The following is a 22,738-nucleotide window of genomic DNA, read 5'->3' on the forward strand; positions in this document are numbered from 1 at the left end:
ACAAGATCAGTTTTAGCGTTAACCACCATGATGAAGTAGTCGTACGTAGATTGAGTATACAAACGCATCATTAAATCGTTTATAAGAAAATTATTTATCGAAGTCACTCTTTTAATAAGTAGAATGAATTGGATAATAGAAATTGATATAGCTTAAAAGATCGACGGTTGTTTTTAGCTACATACAGCGAACACATGTCCCAAAGAAACGCCTATACTTTAAGCTATAACACCGACTGGAAAGGGAAAATTGTTCGTTAATTGGCGGAGGCTGACAGCCATTAACGGGAAACAGAAGAAATAAGAGGTTGTAATACATATTGATTTTTAGTTGCCAATGTATTATTATTTATTAATGATTCATTATTATTTAAAATGTACTATAAGTAAATTAAAAAAAATATTGAAATTTTTCCTACTAATCATATAAAACAACTAATTTTTTTATTTGATCCGACTTACATTTTTCTAACAGAAAAAAATTATAATGTTCTACACAAGTGAATATATGTAAAGATACATTGATAAAAATAACCAGAAACCATAGAACTGATACGATACATCACAGATATTGGGTAAAAGCATTTATAAATTGGGATATGGGGAAAGCCTCAAAACAGTTTATACCTGGGGCCTTATCTTGTCTTAATCCACTACTGTATATAACCATAGCTTGAATTAAACCTAAAATCCATTTCACTGATATAGATTTCTTTTCTAAATATAGTATATAAATAAAAGTCTTAATCAATAATTTTGTATTTTCATATTTCTGGAAGTTCTTTGATATAATGTTAAAATATAGTACACAAACATATTAAACCATTATAAGTATTTTATTAATTGATAATTTTCTACACAGGCTTTGAAAAATCAATTTTTGTATTTTTTTAAAAACTTACCAAATGTAATTTTCAATCGACTTTACAAAATTCTGGATTCAGTTTTATGCAACACTAATTTGTTTTATACACCAAGAACCGATATTTAAGGAATTAAACCATTTAAAAATTTTCAGGCGCAATATATTTTTAGATTATCGTATTATAAAAAATGAACAACAGAAGTCAAACAAATATGCATAGATGATGACAGAGAATTAAATTTTAATTCAACAGTTGAAACATATCAAATGTGCAATTGCAGGACAAAAAAAAAAAAAAAAAAAAAAAAAAAAGGAGCCATCGAGCTTTATTCCGACACCGTTCATCCTACAATCATAAATAGGATATTATTCGAAGGGAATCAAAGAAGTTTTTAATTTAACATTTCATTAGGGGGCGACTATATATTAAAATAAGGACAAACTTTAAAATTTTCAATAACACCTATTTTGATATGAAATTTCAAAACTACATTAAAAGTTTTAGCTGGAAGCCAAATTTCCTAATCTATATATTTATTCAATTAAAAATTATGAGCTCATTCCTATGAATAGTTTTTACGTTATATTATGTTTTCCATTTTGCCTTTAAAATGATGCACCTAAGGGCACATTAACAAATTGCAAAATGTCGACAGAATTTTGTTTGACATTCAGACGCAAATGATCAAGCATTTCGTGAATCAAATATAATTTTCCACATTGCTGTAATGCTAGAATATATAAAAAGAATTTCGTCAGCTGCAAATAACATGAAATGAATGTAAAAAAATTCTTTCCACTGATATATTATTTTATTAATAGTCATTGCATTTAAATGTAGATGATAGTTTGTTAATGTGGCCAGCTAGAATTTCCATTCGTCAGCTCATGTAACGTCACACACAGAATATAAGAAATTAATGAATAATGAAAACTGCATTTCCTAATAAATACTTTGTAAAATTAAATAGTTACAATCCTACGAATATGCTGACCACATTTTCCTCTTTGTAATTAATGCATAACGAATTCTATTTTCTGTAACAAGAAAAGGGCCATTGGAGTTTAAATTTATTGATATTTGTTTATGTGCTCAATATTTCTCACAAAAAAGTCTCAAATTTAATAAAATAAATTTGTTGTAATTTTAATTATTATAATATTATACATAATCATAAATAGAGTAAAAAAAATTAGCATCAAAACATTATTAAAAAACGGATTTGATATTTGTTTTTTGGAAGCAAAATATATCTTACATTTCTTCCGTATACATGCCAAAACAAAGAATTTCAAATAATTTACACATGTGAAAATATATAGATGTGAAAACGAAGAATTTCTAACAATTTTAAAGATTCACATAGTATTGATTGATATTTTAGTTTACAAGTATTTTTGTTAATAAAATTGCGCAGTTTTTGTTTAATATTTAAATGAACCGTCGAAGCGGATGAAACAAAATTTTAAAACAATAAACTTCTATTTACTTGAGTGTCAAAATGTATTACTTCCCTAAAAAATATTGTTATGCAAGAATTACTCTTAATAAGCAAAAACAATTTTAAACGAAATATTACACAAAATTTCAAATGAAATTCATTTTTAAGGTAATATTTTTTTATTTGATATTTACAATGAGAGCAAGAGACTGTAAGTGATTTTTTACTAAAGATTTGGGGTTATTTTTTTTATTTGAATTCAATCATATGAACAAGAACAATCGCAATTTGTCAAATAATTCTGATCAAGCGCATGAAAGCGTTATTCTTTTATCATTTTAAACTTAATAAACGGAACAAATACAAGAAACAGAATAAAGAAAAACAAATACAAAAATTACACACATATTACACAAAAATTCTAACATTAATTTTCGATTATTAAACCAGACGTTTCGTAAAGACATCTTAGTGAATAATTACTCTCATAATTATATAAATATAATAATTATTCCTATAACTTTACGGATTAGAATTATTTCTGCTTTTGAATTTTTATTTAGGTCAGAAGCAGCAAAACATGGGATGAATAATAGTATAAAAAAGTGCAACAATAATGAAAATTAAAAATCTGTAGAATAAATGAATGAATATTAAGATTAATGTCATACAGTGAATTCTTTCACAATCAAAAATCATTTATAGAGAACGCTAGGTTGTAGATAAAACATTGAAGAAAAATTATTTAGATATACATTTATCAGTGAATATAATGCACTACTTTTTTAAGTGTTTATAAAATAAAGTGGTGCATCATTTCATGTCTACTTATTAGTAGTAGGCAATGATGATAAGAATAACAAAAAATTAATAACGAATGTAAGAATAAAGAACAAAAAGAATAAAAATCAGTTAATTTTTTTCTTTTCCTTTATTGGTAAGATATTAATTTTAACTCTAAAATTTACATTTACTTTGAATAATAAAAATATATTCAGTTTTATTTATTTTGCTCATACAACAAAATTTTCAATTTTGATGCTTTCAGCATAATGGCGATTCAGATTCAAATGCAATATAAGCAAAATTTTCAATACTCTAGAATATTTCTTTGAAGAAAAGAATCAAACTTCTCACAGAAATTTTCATTCTAAATATTTTATCATACATGAAGTACAAACCAATATTAACACAAAGAGTGCAAACTGTATAAAACTTTTAAAGCGTCACACGAGAAAATACGATTACCGACATCCAGAGAACATATAAACCTTACCCATCTAAATATGGAAATGGCCTTTTAATAGAAAACGTAAAAAATCTCCGGATGCAGTCAGGGTATATTAACCAAAATGTATATTCTGGGTAATTTTTTCCATGTAGAATCTATTCAAGACATCAAAAGTGGGGTACTGCCGAAGAAAATTTCAAAGTTTGTATAATTTTAAATACGCAGACAATTCCCTTTTAACCTTGCCGGGATATCATCTTTTAGTACACGTTATAAGCTGAATTAAGTTTACTGTGGCACCTTTTTTCCCACAACTATACATTACAGTCAAGAATAAATTTGAATAAAACTCTTATATACCCTAAATCTTTAATGAATAGGAAAGAATAGGTCCAAGTTTTAGTAATTTTCCTAACTGAATCTAAATTAGACGCAAAATTATCAAACAAAGAAACTAAAAAAAAAAGAAAATTAAATCACAATTGATGCCATTTGTTGTTACTACCTTGAGGAAAAAATTTTAACTAGTGACAGAGTGTATTTAACTTTAATACAAAGAGGGAAAATATAATTTCATGTTATGTTAATTACAGTGCATGACAACACATTCAGAAACAAGATCTTTATTCATGATTTCCAATATGTATGAATAAAATTATGGAAGGTTTGATTTATAACCTTCAAACATTATGATAACCTTTCTGCTACAAAATCTTTTTCATCGTAAATTTTTTATTGAAGAACTGTTTTATTACATTAATCTAATAGAACTGAAACTGAAAAGAATTGGAACTTACTGACTGATATACATTTTTGTTTTCAATACCATAAATTTCCTGTAAAAGATAACAAAGACCATCAACAAAAAGTTTCTGTTTCAGTGGTTTCAAAGTATAAGATTCATTTGCATTTTTCTCGACTACAGCTATAACCATATGAGATTGTCTGGGTTCTAAAAATGAAACAAAATATTAAGCATAAAGAATGTGTACAGAACAATTAATTAAAAAATAATTAATAAAAAAATGTTACACAGATAAAAAAATTAATACAAATCGTCTCTACAGAACTTTTTATTAATAAATTTAAGGTTACATAATTATAAGTATTTGACTACATGTAAGCTAAAAAACATGAATTAGACAGAGTGGAAGGAAATAACTCTGCACTTGAGGATTATTGAGTTTTGTATGTGTGTGTGTGGATGATGCGTCTTCAGAAGAGCATAAATTTTAGAAGCTATTTGTAAACAAAATTCAAACATTCAGTAAAATCACGATAAAATTGTGAATCATTAAGAAAAAAAAAGGTAAACGAATTTTATTATTATTAGAAAGCATAAAAATTCTGATAAAATATCACCAAAACAATACACGGACAAAGAAACATGAAACCCTCTCATGCATATTCACCCAATTACATTATTGTTTCCCATATTAAAAATTACCTCCAAACTTTAAAAAATTGTTGTCTGACAATCAGAATACACTTTGTTGAATATCATCCATTTCTATAAATATAAATAAATAGGCCATCCAGAAACTGTTTCAGCAAAATAAAAGGGATGATAATAACTATTAGACAAGCAATATTTCAAAGGAACCTAGGATTACATTCCACTCAGAATTAAAAAAAAAAAAAAAAAACAGCAGTTTCACAATATTTCAACAGTCACTATTGTCCCTTCTTTTCTGCTATAAAAATAGAGCATCGGCAAAATTTAAAAGCATTTACTGTAAGCAAATTCCAGTGAATAGAAAAAAAAAGCAATGACAGAGCTGCAGTTGAGTGACATGTTAAGGTTCCACAAGATGCAAGCCGAAGCAAATGCTGCTTTTTAAATCTTTCATGCATTGGATTATTATACTGATAACAACACCCAAAACAACTTAATAAGGTAATGGCAAATTATACATATGAGGAATTGAAAGAAACACAACCACATAGAAACAATGCATAGCAATTCCACCATGAAAGCTATCAGAATGTCATCACAGTAACTGAGTGGACAGAGTAAAAAATTCACATTTGTTATCTCATAGAAAAAGTAGGATATAAACAAAGTATACCAATAACACAAACAGAAGATCTGAATCGGAGGCGAGGGTTATTGAATATAAGGCATTGAGGTATTAATGCCACATATAGAATGCTCAAATTTTAAATATAAATATTTATCTCCGACTTCCAGAACTAGATGCCCAGAAGATAAATAATAATCGGCAGTTTTCTGTCTTAGTCACTCTGCTACAGAGAGGCATTATTTAGAAATGGGATCTCATGAATTAAAGAAAGTATTTTCAGACCTTGAAAAGAATATAAGAAAAGAATTCTCACATCTCAATTGCCTAAATTTAGACAGGTGTTATTAGTGACTGTTTGGTAGGATCTTATCTCATGCTAGAATATATGAATAGGACAGTGTTTTATTACTTCTTGAAAAAAGCCTTCCGAGATTATAGCAGACTACTCTGTTATAGAGGACCATATGGTTTATGCATGATGAAACCCTAATATACTTACTGTATATGGTTTCATACTTTTAGAACGCAACATATATAAAAGTGGAGTTGATGGATTTGTAATTGGCCAGCATAATTACCAGAATTCTTGGGAAGGCACTTGAGATTATAGATGTATATAAGACAACTGTGGAAAATATTATTTTTGCAGCAGACATGATAAACACAACATTATAGATTTAACACAGATTACTAAAATATGAATTCTGCAAATCATTTTTGTATCTTTTGAGAATTTTCCTGACACGAATTAAGTAATTTATAAATATATTTCTTTTCTTTTACTATATTAAAATTCAATTTGGATATTTATCTTTACTTTTTAAAGAAGAGGAACACAGTTCAATTTCAATCGCAAATACTGTTAATTTTAATGAAAAGTGCAATTTCCTTTTTACGTTGTTGAAACAGATTACAATAACTTCATATATTAAAATGATGTTGAAAATTTAACACTTACCATCTCCCTCTTCAGCAACACACTGAATTAGAACAGGTATGACTTCATTATCATATCTGTAATTAAGCTAGAATATAAGAACATGTAATTAGAGTGGTATGATATACAAATCCACATGGCAATAAGCATAAGCATAGCAAACTATCAAAAATATATGTGTATAATTACACAAATAATTTTCAAACTGCTTGTCAAACTTCTGGCATCTACCAGAAAATTTAATATAAAATTTAAAAATCAATTTATATTAAATTCTTTTATGTTCTTAAATTTTAAAATTTAGCGATTTAAAATTCTCAGTTTTAAATTTAATTTTTGAATATTTGCAAAATAGTAAATCATTATCAGATGTTTTTTTTCTTAAGCAGTTAACAGATACAAATCTATGTGCTTTCTTAACTAAAAGGCTAACTTTAATCACAGCATGAATAGCAATTAAGCATATAATTCATAATAACATAACAAAGTTTAAAGACATAACAACAAAACGAGTAGTTAAAGAATACTGAAATACAACAGACATTAGCAAAGAACGTGTTATTATATAGGGTGATTTGAAAGGGCTCCAATAAATCTGAAGGGTAGCTTAAGCATGCTAAAATGAAACAGTTTTACAGAGGAATATATGAATAAGAACAACAGGTACATAAGCAAGAAAATACCAACTTTACCAAAGTGCACTGAGCCACATTAGACATTATTATTCCAATCAGAGATATAACGAAAGGTGTTCAGCAGTGCTGTTATGAAAGACACACAAAAAATGGAGCATTTTATAATTAAATTTTCAAGCGCATAAACCACCATGAATCGGTTATTCCAAAAGTTGTAAAGTGCTGAATTCTCCACAATCAACACTAATTATGGTTGAGCATTTGTGTGCTTTAAATTTCTTCTGAAACATAATGCAAAAATTATTTAATTAACCTATCTTTAATAAACTCTGAACTCATTTATTTTGTATTCCTCTAGTGCTGTAAATGTACATGTATGATGGTCCCACCCATACACTCTAATGAGAATATTATTTGTTTTAATATACCAACTCCGACACTGAAGTTCATTAAAATTCTTTCGAGTCTTTCAGTGTAACATACAGAATAGCAAATATGACTGACAAAAGTTCTCTAAGAACAGCCATACAGATTGTATTAAATTGCAATAAATTATAGTCATATAATAAGACTGCAACTCTTTAATTCGGTGTGCATGCATACAAGAAGTACAACAGTATTTTTCCGTAAGACACAAATGAGTGAACTCAAAGAGAAATTATAATATTTTGTATAAAAAGGTACTAATTTTTTTTAAATAAAATAAATTTGATCTATTGATTTCGTCAGTATTTCTTTGCTTTTAAATACGTGAATGGAAAAATTGAAATGATTGCGAATGCAATTTGTATTTCCAGTCTGATATTTTTGAGGATCCTTTTTAAGTAAGTAATCCAAAAACATAATAAGAACACTGGACCTGATGAGCCTATGACCAACCAATCTAGATTAATTAAATACTAAGCTAATTATTCGCAATCAAATTATCAGTTACTCTCAAGCAATTTTTGCAGACTTCAAAATATAAAATATCAATAATAGGAAATTTCAATAATTTTTCATTACTAGGCTGAAAAACCTATTAGAGAAGTGCTAATTTTCAGTAGAAAATATCAGATGAATTGAAGAATTTCATGCTGATAACAAATCAGTTACTTTGGTATATGCCAGCAATATGATCTTGTAACTTAAATACTTCTGTACGTTACAATATACTCATCCATTTAGTAAATACAGAATGACCAAAAAAGTCACTTCACAATTATAAAATATTACTACTTTTTTGTTATTCATTTTTTAAAAACCTTCTTAGATTATTTATATGGAAAATAGTTCTAAAGAAATTTATAAAATTGCAATGAGTAAAAATAATCCTAATTTATTATGATAACCTGCATTACACTTAAGTTTACATTCATCATTTAGCAGTCGGAGAAGGGACACCTATACCAGTTTCAACTTGTTTTAACATTTCAAAAAAGAGGACTGTTAATTATTTGCCAGATACTCAAGACCAATTCAAGAATATATCAGAACAGTATTTAGCTGGTATGACAGAGTCTAGATAAAGAGGCTAATTGTTACCCAGAACCAGTGAAGGCTGCCGCAATTTAAATATTGGCAAGGAAATATGATTTTATTCGCAGTCACATTGTGAGCGTTAAAGTTCACTTTCATTTAAATGGGTTTTCCAATAAACAAACGCAATTTTGCATATGCCCGATTATATTCCATTAGTGCATTATTATTATTTTTTTTTTTTTCATTCTTGAGTATCACAACTGATCAATGATACCATATATGAAATAATATTATTTATACTTGCACTCCATCTGCTTTCCAAAAATTATATAAAATAAAAAAAGAAGCACAAAGTTAACATATTTTAAAAATCATCACTGACATTTGATAGACCATATATTGAATTAAAAACATGAGAGATTATACATTCTAAATAATGGATTAGTAGTATTTAATATGATATATTATGATTAGTAGTATTTAATATGATATTAAATAGTATTTAATATGATTTAACTTATAATGAATATATATCTTTCATGAGAGATTACTGTGTAGTTTGAAAATCAAATAGAGAGAAGAGAAATCGAATTTTCAGATGCAGACGAGAAAATTCCAGTCATGATATGATGAGCATATTAAATATTTAAATTTATGAGCATTTAATTTCAAGCATGTACGTAGAATACCCAATTAGATTTAATGTACGATTATAATTACCATGCTTCCCATTTCAAATTTTTAAAGGCCGATTTCTAAAGTCCTAATCAGCTGTGGTTTAAGCATCTCAGGCCCATGTGATGGAGTTAATGCTTCACAGTAAATCTTCAAACTGTCTACTACTAGTCATATATATCACAAGCAAACCCAACCCTCCCGAAAGAACATATGCGTAAGTCACTACATCTAGGCTGCCAGCAGCTACAGGAAACACCAATACAAAACAAATTTATCATCATCAGACAAGACTTGGGACTTTGGGATCCTCAGACAAGATTTCTAAGATTTAAGAGAGCCTTTAAAAATATTGAAAGATATCAGATCATAGCTGCACGATTTTCCTACATTATCAGAAGCTCTCTGATTAAATAAAAAGCTAAATCCAAAATAGAAATCATCTTTAGCCTTAATCATCTTGAACTCCCTATTACCTGATAAATGATTTCATTATTTAATTTTCCCTCCTGTTTTCTTTATAATTTCACTTGAACAAGAAAAGACCATTTGTTCGACTTCTGATTGGCTTTATTAACAACAATCATCCACCTCCTCTTTTTCTTCCTCCAAGCGAACAAAGACACCATAGCAGCTGTTTCAAATGTGTAATGAGTTCAATTTCAAGATCTAAATGGACAATTGAATATCTAATATAGTTTTAATTAAAATTACTTATTAAGCAATTTTAATTACAAATTAGTATTAAGTTGTAGAGGTAGCAAATCACACAACCCAAGTTCTCTGTTTATGCATTTATCTTTTGTATTGATTGTCTAGATCAAGTGAATTCTAAATGCCCTTCCCAGTATATTTGAGTGTTAAAGTTTCACAATCACTAGGAAATTGTTAACATTTTTAATTGTTGATAAATTCACGTTCCTCAACAATTTAAAGCCTTAAATACTCTAACACATATCATATTCACATACATGAAAGCTCTATCCATATTCAGATGATTCATTTGAAACAGAAATTTTGCTATCTGTATGTTTAGGAAATTATGTGCAGACATATAATAATTTTTTTTAAAATCTTGGCAGAAAATCATAATGAAATTAATGCATGGCTTTTTATTTCTGTGGTAATTCTTTATGCAGAATGAATTAAAAGTTCCACAATAAACATTAAAAGTATACATAGATGACTTATTCTTTGCATAGGAACATATGGTCAAAAATGTACCAAATGAGAGAAGTGATACTGAAGTAACAAATTAAATAGGGCATCAGTTAAAATGTACAACACATGTCAAATCAATAAAGATTACCAAGACAAGAACAGAGATACAAAATTGTTGCAGCTAGAAAAACAGCATTACAGTGTCAAGCTATGATGTTGTAGTACAATAACAAAGAACAAGAAAAAAGTATTAACAGTACTTGATACAGTTCAGTAAGTATTTAAAAGACTTTCCAGAATGTAATACAATATCTGTGCATAGTTCATATTAGAAACATTTAAAGATGCCATGGCACTAGTAGATTAAGTAATTGCTGCAGTAACTCTCATTATGAAGTCTTTCTCGATCATTGGGGTTTTGTAAGCCAATTTCTTTTTTACATCCCTAAAGGAATTGGGGAGCATGGAAGCAAAATAATGGCTCCGCATTGGCTGATTCACCTAATTGGGTAAATTATCATCAAAATAACATGATCTAACTGATATTAACAGACACCTCCCATGCTGAAATGATGTACTTTGGCAAATTCCTGATGGGACATCATTCAGTAACTCCAGAAACACTTTAAAACATAAAAATAACACCTACTGAGACCTAAATAATCAGTAGGTTCTCTTGTCAAGATGCATTGGTTTAAGTGTAAGCCGAGCAAACAGTTCACCAAATTGCCAGGCAACATTGATCTTAAAAAGCATTGCTGTACAAGTTTCCTGTGGGTGCTAATTACACACATTCACTATATCATATTTTGAAAATGCAGCTCCATTTATGAAAGAAACTGATACACTTTCTTGGAATTAGTCCCCTCCATTGGCCAAATGAATTAGTGACTATTTGTTTCTATATAAAAATATTTTCTCTGTGTGCCTGATTTTTCCTTAAAGTCTCTCTAAGGATACTGGATTCGACCATCATAGTAAGACCAACATTCTTAATAACTTAAATAAATTCAAAGATTTTAATTATCAAACAACGAAACAACTCAAACATAACAAATAATTTTAGTTTGGCTTTTATTTCAGCCCTTAAAAATTTTCAATTTCACATTTAAAAATTCAGCAGTTAAATAAATGTGCAAATATAAATATTAAAAGAAAATTCTATTAAATATTAATTTCATTCTTTAAAGTTGATTAATCGCTAAGCAGAGCAAAATGGAGCTAAAAAATCTTCGAAGTTTAGTTAAAAGTGCTAAATATCAAATAAAGATAAGAAAAAATGAATTTAGATTTATATAAATAATAAAATAAAGCATCCAGAGAATTAAAATAATATTTCTCAATTCACATATTTTTCATTTCTAATTTTGAAAAGTTAAATAAAAATTACAAAACTGACAAAATTTATATGGAAGATTAAGTCATTAAATTTGAAATAATAAAAACATTTAAAATACACAATTAAAAATTCTTACAAAAATACAGCCAGCAAAAGATTACATCTTTTAATACTTGTAGTTATCTCAGCAAACTGAAATTTTATTTCATTGTTTTTATTTCAGATAAAAAAAATCTCAGATGATTAATATAACCTTCAGAAGAATTTTTTTTTTTTCACCTTGTTGATTCATATTAATAGAAAATAATATATCAAGAGACTAATGAAAAATCAATCTACTCACATTTTTCATTTATTCACAAATCCATATAATGCAAAGAATTTCAAAATACTTTCCATACTAACCATTTCTTCAGAATATTTAGTAGGGTCAAATTTATGAGATTCTTGACTGAATTGTTGATTAATTCCTTTTTTATAATGATAGGTTTCAGAGTTCAAAGAAGCATCTTGTGGAGTATAACTGAAATAATGCAAATCACATAAAATCTTAAAGTATATTTTCAGAATAAAATACATTTTAATAATATTTAATCTAAATATTTGTAAATAACAATAAACATTAAATAAATTATATAATTATATTCTTTAGAAAGGAAGTCATAAATGACATGCAGTGCCAAAACAGTAAAATAACTTTTTAAAACAGATACAGAAATTAAATTTTTAAAAAATAAAAGTATTAAAAAATAAAAGATTATCTCTGATAAAAGATAATTTGCAACACACTCATGCTCATAAATGTTAAGACCACAGTTATTTACACGCCCAAACATATGAATTAGCTTAATCACAATTTGGAGCATAATTCTAACAGAAACTAATATAACAAACTATTGTAACTGATGGATACAGGTTGTGAAAAAAATGAAGACAGGCTGTCATTCAACATACTGTTGCTAGTTCCAACAAATTTTATTTTAATAAAATGAAAATAGCTAGCTGTTTCCAATTCAAGGTTCATTGCTTTATCAAATATGACTCAGAGATAATAAATTCTATTTATGAAAATACTAAAGTATACAATTAATATTCACTGCCATAAATAGAATAGCTTGAAAAACAAAACAACAACAAAAGAAATAAAATAGAAGACAGAAAATAATGTAATATAGTTAAATAAAATTATAAAACATATAAAAAATAAGTGCAGCCAATATAAAGGAGAGAGTATTATTCAGAATAAAAAGAAAATGCAGCAAATGACAATATCATACAACAAAAATATGTGCAATGTGTAATAAACAACTATAGAAAATCGATGAAAGAGAAAGAAAAAATTTATAGTCATTATTTTAACATAATAAACAGCAAACAAATTCATAACATAATTCCCAAAATTTAACAAAAAATTTAGTTTTCAACTAATTTTGATCAGCAAATACAAAATATATTTGTTAAGAAGATTTGTAAAAGTTAAATTAGCATTTAAATCTAATTCATATTTATTGGAATGCAATTCATCTACAGAAAATTCAATGAGAAACATTTAGAGTTTAGAAAAAAATTAATGGTTTTATTTTTGATCAAGCAAGCCTAACAAAAATTGATAGCTTAAAGCAAACAAATACACACTTATAAAAAAAATCAAATGCCTCTGATTTCAAATTTTGAAAGCTATTACCATCTTTTTCATGCAATTTTCTAATAGAAATGCAGTAACAAAGTAATTAATGATTACATTAAATAGCAGTAAATATTTGCATTAAATTTTGACAGTTTGTATGCAAAACTTTGAAATATTTAGTTAACATAAAATATAAAATCGATGTTAAAATTAAAACATATATAGAGGATAAGTATAAAAAAGATTTATAAACAAAACACCTTATATCTTATTGATTATAAAAAGAAAAGAGTAAAAAAAAAAGAAAAAAAAGAATAGGTTTTTAAAAAGCTTGTGATCAATTTTACATTTATAAAATATATTTTAAAATAATATTTATTCTTATTTTTAAATGAACTATAGAAGAATAAAAATATTCAACTCACATTACAGAATTTGCAGTTACTTCTTCAGTGCAAAAGTAATATATAGTTATGTTACATCGTACATCAGAATCAAAACTAAATTCAATATTGTATAAGGTGTTCAAGGAAGACTTCTCTGTGTCTTGTTTTTCACTATCTATTGTGCTTGATGCTCTGTAAAAGTAGAAATATTTAGAAAGATACAAACATATTCAGAGCATATTAAATTCTAAAAATATATTTCTTTATTGAAGAAACATTTCTATGGATAATAAAGATAGGTTACTTGTTCTGAATATTAAATAAAATGTAACAATAAATACCTATTCAATCAAAACAGCTATAACTGACTGTCAAAAAATTTTAGAGATAAAAAATTTCTTATAATAAATAACAAAATAACTGATAAATACTAATTTTAAAAAGTTCTAACATTAAAAAGAAAACAATAAAATTAAATTGATCAATGAACTAAAAAAAAACTATTTATCTAATTCATGAAAACAACTACATAATATTTCACATACAAAGCAGTTTTTCATTTTAGCATATATCTTATAAATTATGATTTTCTGTTATAGCACATCTTATAAATTACAATTTTTGAAAATTTTGGATATTTTCCACTATGCTATATTTGGAAATATCTTAATCATTTTAATAACTTTCATTTTATTATAGATATATGTTTATTTTTGCTGCCAGAAGTAAGTGAAAATTATATTTTAATTTAAATGTTTTTAATGCTTCAATTGCTTGTATAAGTTTTGTGTAGAAAGATATAAGATATTTCTAAAAATCATGATAGCATGACATTTAATGCTAGTTTGATTTCTGAACATGATTCTGATTTCTACAAGAGTTGCTGGTACTTTAGTATTTAAAATTGTTTACTATAACAATAAATTGTTTTTGCTTTTATGTTATTACTAACCATTATTGATATTTTATATTTATTTATTCATCCATTAATTAAATTTAGCATTCTCAATATTTTGAAAATAATAAAATATAAAAAACAAAGCACAATTGTTCAAGAAATCTTACTTTACAAATCTTAATGACTCTTTTCTTATATTTATTAAACAACGCAATGTCCGTGTTGGTTCATTAGGTTGAGGTGCAGCATAAGGAAACTAGAAGCAGAAAATTTTGTTATGAAAATATTAAGAAAAAAGTTTAAGATTTTAAAAGGTCTTCTAAGATTCGAGTTATCTGAAATATTAAGCAACTTTAAAACTCACTGGAGCTGGTTTTCCACCTAAAAAGTTCAAATCCGTATTTTCACCAAATAGATACATTTCTGGTTCTGTTGTTTGGAACTTTTCTCCCCCCATGATGAAATGGCTAGCAAAATATTTACCTGAAATATTTTATTTCATATATTTATATAAAAATATAATGTTTTTGTTATAACAAACTAACGGTTAAAAATAGTTCAAAAGAATTTTTTAAAGAAATAAAAATAAAGTCTGAATAACAATTTTACATATGCAATAGAATTCTTATATCACCACTCATTACAACATGTATTCTGGCTGTGATATTCCTGTTGAATAGCCACAGCACTATATGATGAGATATATTATATATTATATGTTGCATTCTAGAATGATGTATAAGGCAAATTTAAATAAAATACTATAATCATAAATTAGCATGAGCAGTTGAAAAATATTCTCAAAAGACAAATCAGTATTTCGAAACCAATAAATATGGCAAGCAATACATAGATATAAATACTAAAGACACAACAATTTTTAAATAAATTTGTGATTATAGAAAAAATATAAAAAAAGAACTAAAACAAAGTAATACTTCAATTTATTTTTCATAATATTTAATAGCTATGTATCAAACTTTTAACTTCTTTAATTTAAATTTCTTTTTTAGATATTATTATCATAGTTTCAACAGAGAAGCAAGTCTAAAAATATGCCCATAGAAAAATAATTAGCAATAGAAGACTATTAATAAATAATTTTTTTAATGAGTGTTCTGGATATATAGGAAAAAGAATTTTCCAAAATAAAAAGAGGCAGAAAAAATAAAGCAAATGTGATGAACAAACATTTTCCATTTTTTTTCCATAAATAGAATAGATAATAACACAATTATCTATTATAAAAGTAATAATAATTATTAAGATCTTTACAAAAATAATTATTACATATAAAACAAAAATTCATATTAAAAATAAACACATCTATTTTATGTATTTAGTGAAAAAGGTGAATGATATAACAGATGATGTTATAATGGAGCAAACTGTCAGTAATTAATTTTATTAATAAGTCAGTATAAAAAAAATTTAACACTAAAGATGAATTACTGTCTGTAGTTAAATATAACAAGTTTTGGCCCATAACTCTGCTCTGGAATTCTGAATAAATCATATTATCTAAATATAGTACATTACTTAAATAAATAGAATAAAATTATGTAAATTATCAAGTAAAATATTAAATTTACTTGATATCAGAATAAAGCTATAATCTACTTTCAGCAAAGCAAAATATAAAATTCTATTCTAAATCTACATAACAATTTATTGGAGTATTTGAAGCTTTTTCTCTTAACCTTGGGCTGTTGCATAAGCTTAATTACTGTCCAGTTATTAAACAATTATTGTAATAATATGAAAAGCAACACAACATAGTTCTATGAGCTATGGTCTTTCGGCAAAAAAATTTAAAGTTTTTAAGGAAAGAGAAGACATTAAAATAAAATATTTCTATCATGATCTTAGTAAAAGAGACAATAGTCAGAACTTTCTATTCTTTATCTACACTTTCTTAAAATATTAAATAATCAGAATGATAATATCCCAATACAGAATTATGTAATATTTAGATTACTGCAGAGAAATATTCTGTAAAAATAACAATATCAAATCTCTATTATATCTATTTCAGAACATAAAAAAAGTTTAAAAATTAATGGTAGAAGACAGATGAACATGATTCAATCATAGTTAAGATGATTACTGATTGTGGACTGCAAATGATACAAGACTGTCAAAGATACTAAAAGAAGCCAATTTAATACACATAGCATTTAAAATTCTAAAATGTAATTAAAAGTAATTTTTATTAAATGTGTCATTTTTAAGAATCTTTGATTTCTCCATAGCATCCTCATGACCACTGATTTTCACTATAGTATTCTAAGAGATACTTTAGTTCAATTACTCACGCATATATTTTATCATGATAAAAGAAAATGAAGCGGAATTATGGGAAAAGAATAAAGTCATGCAGATACAAATTTCCAAAACTAATGAAGTTAAACATTTTCATTATTGTCCAGTCACTTAGAAAAGAAATATCCCTAAATATCAGTATTCTAAAAAAATTGAGAATTGGAACTCAATTTTATCCTTTAAATTACACCCAAAGATTTAGGTTTATAGTTTCTGCATTATATGTTGTGGCAATGACCAGACGAGCAATAATAGAGAAAATGTCCTTTGTCTATATTACATATAAGAGACAAGAATTAATTGTTGTTGTCCTTTACAATATAAATAAAGTATAATGATGTATTTTAATGCTAACCATTCCTTGGCGGGTATCGATATGCATTACTTGCTGTGGAATCGAATTCTTCAATTCTAGCATTCTGACGGCTAAATATCATACCCATGCTTACAATTTACTACTCCTAAAAAAACCAAACCAAGAATATCCTTTCACTTTTCTCCTTCAATTTCAGACTAGAATGATTTTCATTTAATTTTTAATATAATGCAATAAAAAGACTGATAAGTCAAAATATATAAACGCTTTTATCCTTCATATTAATTCTAATCACTACGTATGTCATCTGTGTATAATAAATGAATTCAAATATCGCAAATAAATTGCCACTTAAAATATAAACAAACAAATCTTCGTGAAGATGGCGCTAGGATCGAAGCTGCATGCTTAGAAAATAACTGATGGCTATGCTAGTATTGTCAAAGTTTTTTTTTTTTTAACTGGTAGTTGTGCAGTATACCTTGATTCGATAATTAATAGAACTAGTTAAATTTTTGACAATATTGGTTGAAATCACTATTCTTAAGTGCAGCAAGAAAAACACCAATTTATTTTAAATTTATTGTTCAGAGAAGCACTGGCAATACCTGTTTCTTTCTTGCCGGTAAAAGTACATGAGCGTCTATATCAGAAGCAAGGATTCAAGCATCTTAACGCTCATTGGCTGTTCAAATCACAATCCGAATGCATAGGTTTTACTTATCTTGGCAAGTTACTGCCTTTTTGGCAAATAAACCACCTCGCTATGGATTTTGAAAGAAATACCTCCCCCCCCTTTTTATATTTGTTTTAAAATACTGTTATAGCACAGTGAATATGTACCCGAAATTTTGTTTTTGTTATTTTAAATGATCATAATACTTAGTGAATTACTTATGTGACATATGTGTATGGTTAATCTATTTTTACTTAACAAATGGTATTATGTATAAACTATTTTTTATTAATAAAAATTATATCCATTTTTATTTGTTCAATAGATAGAATATGCTTATTTTAATAAATATATATATTTTAATCTATATCTATATATATCTTAGTATCTATTTTTAGCACACTTAAAATGCAGCCACTGCTGTGATTTATGATATTTCTATATAATATAAATACGTATAAAATGCATATTTAGAATTACAATAAGCCAATAAAAAGAAAACACGTCATACGAAAATCATGTGGTGAAACCTATCCCTTCGTGCGGTTGCTTACTTTTGCACAATCGCAAGTACTAGATGGTAGGTATTTTGAGATTTAGTGGCGCAAGAGGTATACTAATGTATACTATACTACTACTATACTAATATTAGGTATACTAATGATATGCCTAGCCACTAAGGTGTATCATTAGTAGCAGATGATCTTTTGATAATGAAAAAGGTTGGAAAATTAGGTATTGTTGGAAAGGTAGAAACATTTTGTTGCCCACAATAAGGGAGCAGGTTTGCGTTTGCCGATACGATACTGATGAAATTTCAGACCCGACGGCACCACCCACCATGGAGCCCAACAAGGGAAGGCAGCCACCGACTTTGGCCATTCCCAGCCTCGGCGCTTACCTTAGTGCTAGACGGAACCTATACGTTCAGAGTTACCCCCGGGGTCAGTGACCACCCTAAACGCCAAGCCCAAAGAGTAACCCCTTCGCTTGGTCCCAAGCAGACTAGCTACTAAGGTGACTAGCTACCAGCCGATTGATGCCCAGGTGACCACAGTACACCACCTGTCTTTCTAATGGGTCGCCATGCACGGCCAACACATGGGGTTTTGGCTGTCCATGAGAAGCAAGAAGCAAACAGAGTGGCGACAGTTTCTCATAGAGAGCTCCCTCGCTTGCCGTCGAGAGATGGAAGAGACATAACAGAAAGCAGCAGGTTCAGGGGAGAATAAACGTAAAAGGAGTATAGATCCCTGGGTATCTCGGGCTTACAGAGCCACCGCGTGGAGGTGGCAAAATTGTTCACCGCACAAGGGCGCCTGGGCCAGGGGGGCGCCAAAATTTATAGTATTTATAGTTTTTTAATTTAATGTTATTTAAAATAAAGTTGTTAATTATGCGTTTGCAATTTTGCATGTTTTATATTTTCTAAGCATTAAAATGAGATTTTATTTTATATTTTAATATTATTTTACTTTTGTTTTCCTTTCTGCGGGTTGTTTTCTTTTGTGTAAAACAAAATTTGATTGCCGATACGAACAATAAAAACACATTCCGTGTGGAGTTCGCACTACCACACGGAACGTGTTAAAAATCTAAGAATTTGTAACATGTAACAACAGGAATTGGGAATGTTTTGTATCGGCATATATTTATTTTTTACCTGCTGTGAAGCTGTTGCGGCTCAACGTCGTTGTTTAGTTTTCTTTTTTTTTATGATGGTGGTGGCGCCACCGTGCGTTGTGTGCTCTTGAATTAACAGGGAATACCTTTATTTTTAATCATATGCGTAGTCGCTGCTCATAAAGTGTGTACATTCTGGAATTGCTTCGGGTGCAAATTACTGTTATTAATTGTTTTCAAATCGTTTTTTGTTTATAATTGCTCCAAAAAATAGGATTATTATTTAGAGGTAAATGAACAATCTAAAGATATTATTAGTATTATTTTCATAGCAGTAAAAATTCATAAAAAGAAACAATTCATTAAGAAAAACTTTTATCTTTGAAATTAACAAAATAATTTTAAAAGCAACTTTTTATTTATCTCTATAAAACGCAGATAGATCTTACAATTAATTGGGCAGAATTTGATTTATCTATTTCTGATATACAATTACAATTTCCAAATAATCGAAAAAAATTACTGATAATTATAGCTTTATTTTTCATTAAAAGTTTATAATGTACCTGAGATGTTTTCAATATTTCAATTGCTTATAACAAATGCTTCTTAGTAATTTGTATTAATTTTGGTTTAATTTACTTAAATATTTTGAATTTGTTTCTAAAATTTTAGTTAAATTAGTTTTGTTATCTTAATCGTTATTTAGTAGCAAAGGACATAAATGGGCTTTCGACTTTCAAATAGTATATTGAGAGAAAATCATATGATGCAGCACATATAATTTGCAGCAGTGCAACAGAACCTCATAAAGGGGCGCCAAATTTCCATTTGAACAAGGGCGCCTAATACCTACGCGGTGGCCCTGCGGGCTTAGGACACCCGTACTCACCTAAAGAAGGTGAGCCCCTGAGGGGTCGCAAGTAATAGAAGTGCCAGGCGAGAGCCGATGTCTGACAGATTGGCTGTTTGAGGAGAGTACGCTCAGATGAGGTAAGATGCGAGGTGTAAATAAAAGTGTGTGGATTTTAATCGGAATGATTCCTGGGTTTTTAATTTCTGGAGATACATTTTTAACAACCTTCTGATAGATGCAATTTATTTCCCATAATCTTTTCAATTCTATGACAATCAAAAACATGAATCAGAAAGAACAAAAATTCAATTTTATTGCATGGTTTCTACATAAAATATGTGGTCTAAAAATATTAACCCTTTTTGAAAGGAAATTAAAAAAGAAAATGTTGAGTTTGGTTTTAAAATGACAAAGAGCCGAGAATAGAAACTAAAATGTAATATACAATTGTTTATAATTTTTTTTGGATTAATAAATCAAATTACCAGATAATTTTTATATATTCAAAAAGAAATTTTTGATAATTGAGTATAGAAATTTTTTAATCTGCCATGAGTTATGAACTTTGTTTCTGGGGCATACTTGAAAGAGCCTTAATTATCTTCATCTTTCACAACTTATACCAAACATTGCTGATAAGTTAAGTTCTAAGTTTTTAAATATTAATTATTCTGAAAGTATATTCATTCATATTACTTCCAACAAAGGTATTTTTGTAACAATATTTCAAAAGCAAGGATTGTGAATTACTTTGTAGCTGAATTTGTTATATGTAATTGACATTATACTAGTAGTAGACAAACTCCCTTTTTTTTCAGTTTCTTTGATAGATGGAATTCATCTGGATCATGAACTTTAATATACCTATTTGCTCTTAAATTTAATGTAAATGTCATGGTTGAAATTTGCATAAAAGAAAACTCATTTGCAATTTTAGGGAGAAAAAAAAACTTTAATTATATTTTTACAGCCTAAAGTTTAAATTAAAACATAACTTAAAATTTAAATTCGAATGACCATTCATAGACACACTAAGTCTGTAAAATAATTTTTGAAGGATATTTATAAAACCCTGTAGATGTTTCATTGACTATCAGCTTTCTAATTTTTTTTTTTTTTTTTTTTTTTTTTTGTAAAATATCCAGGCTTTGGGTATATACCCCTGAGTCTTCCACATCCATGGTTAGTTGCCTCCTACCTGTTTTATTATTATGATTAAAGGGGGTATTTTGTCAAAATTCACCAATACAAGATAAAAAATATTTTGAACACAAGGCAACAGCGTTATTGAATAATTAAATTACTGCAATTTATAATTTTTTCCTGTAACAAAGTAAGAGTTAAAATTTGTCATTTTTACAAGTGTTATATTAGTCTAATATCATCCTTCATTATTTTTGCAACTTTTTTTTACAATATGCATTATTATGACAAAATTTGAATTAATTTCTACATACTAATGATTAGGCATTATAAATAACATTTTTTAAGGCCAGTTAAGATTCTTCTGGTGGTTCTTAAAGCTAAAGAATTTGAAAATGAAAAATGTTACTTTGAAAATGTTATTTTGAATAAAAATTAAAATAATAACTAAAGTTTTTTTTTTTTTTTTTTTTAGAAATCTACAATTTTTGTATTCAGACCACATTTCAAATCTTAATTCTATAACTAAGTCAGCTTTTGAGTAATTCACAGATAGATATAATTCCAAAAATGTGTTTTCTAGATAGTGAAAAGTGTAAAACATGGAGATTCACCAAAATCTCAAAGTTGAATTTTTTATATGATTACAATATTTTCTCTTTGTATACAAGAAATGAAAAAAGATGAATTCTTAACTATAAAATTTCGACTCTACTAATAATTAGGGTAGTTATTTGTTACTGAACAAGCATAAAAAATATTAAATGTTTATTTTTAAAAATAGAAATGAATTAAGTCAAAGGATTCAAACGTGTTTTCTTTATTTAAAAACCAAATAGTAAAGACAATGTTACAAAATATCAAGTTAAAAAATAAAGAGAATGCTATACATATACTTTATTTACATAATAAGCAATTCATTTTTATACATTAAAAAATAGCAATTAAATTTATTCCCTTCAATATGCCAACAAGTTTAAAAAATATGAATGGTCAAAATTTCCTATATTTGTACAAAACTCATCTTTGAAAAGAATAAATGTTTTGTTTTTTTTTGACACAGTTTTCACACAGGTGGGATACCACAAATGTAGTCTTAAATGGGAAATATCTTTCAATGCA

The 22,738-nt window shown here is 27.3% G+C and overlaps 1 protein-coding gene across 6 annotated transcripts in view; it reads right to left on the minus strand.

The window, feature by feature from the left end:
* Positions 1-17,689, minus strand: part of LOC129958753 (E3 ubiquitin-protein ligase MGRN1-like) — a 38,868-nt gene extending 21,179 nt beyond the window's left edge. For all 6 annotated transcript variants that reach the window (XM_056071411.1, XM_056071415.1, XM_056071414.1 and 3 more), the window contains exons 1-7: positions 17,358-17,689; positions 15,045-15,163; positions 14,848-14,936; positions 13,822-13,974; positions 12,175-12,292; positions 6,520-6,586; positions 4,335-4,489 (exon numbers count right to left, since the gene is read on the minus strand). In XM_056071411.1, coding sequence (XP_055927386.1) covers positions 4,335-4,489; positions 6,520-6,586; positions 12,175-12,292; positions 13,822-13,974; positions 14,848-14,936; positions 15,045-15,163; positions 17,358-17,445 — 789 coding nt within the window. In that variant the 5' untranslated portion in view covers positions 17,446-17,689. The remainder of the gene's footprint in view (positions 1-4,334; positions 4,490-6,519; positions 6,587-12,174; positions 12,293-13,821; positions 13,975-14,847; positions 14,937-15,044; positions 15,164-17,357) is intronic.
* Between the last annotated feature and the right edge of the window lie 5,049 nt (positions 17,690-22,738).

Source organism: Argiope bruennichi, chromosome X1 (genome assembly GCF_947563725.1).
Source record: "Argiope bruennichi chromosome X1, qqArgBrue1.1, whole genome shotgun sequence".
NCBI lineage: Eukaryota > Metazoa > Arthropoda > Arachnida > Araneae > Araneidae > Argiope > Argiope bruennichi.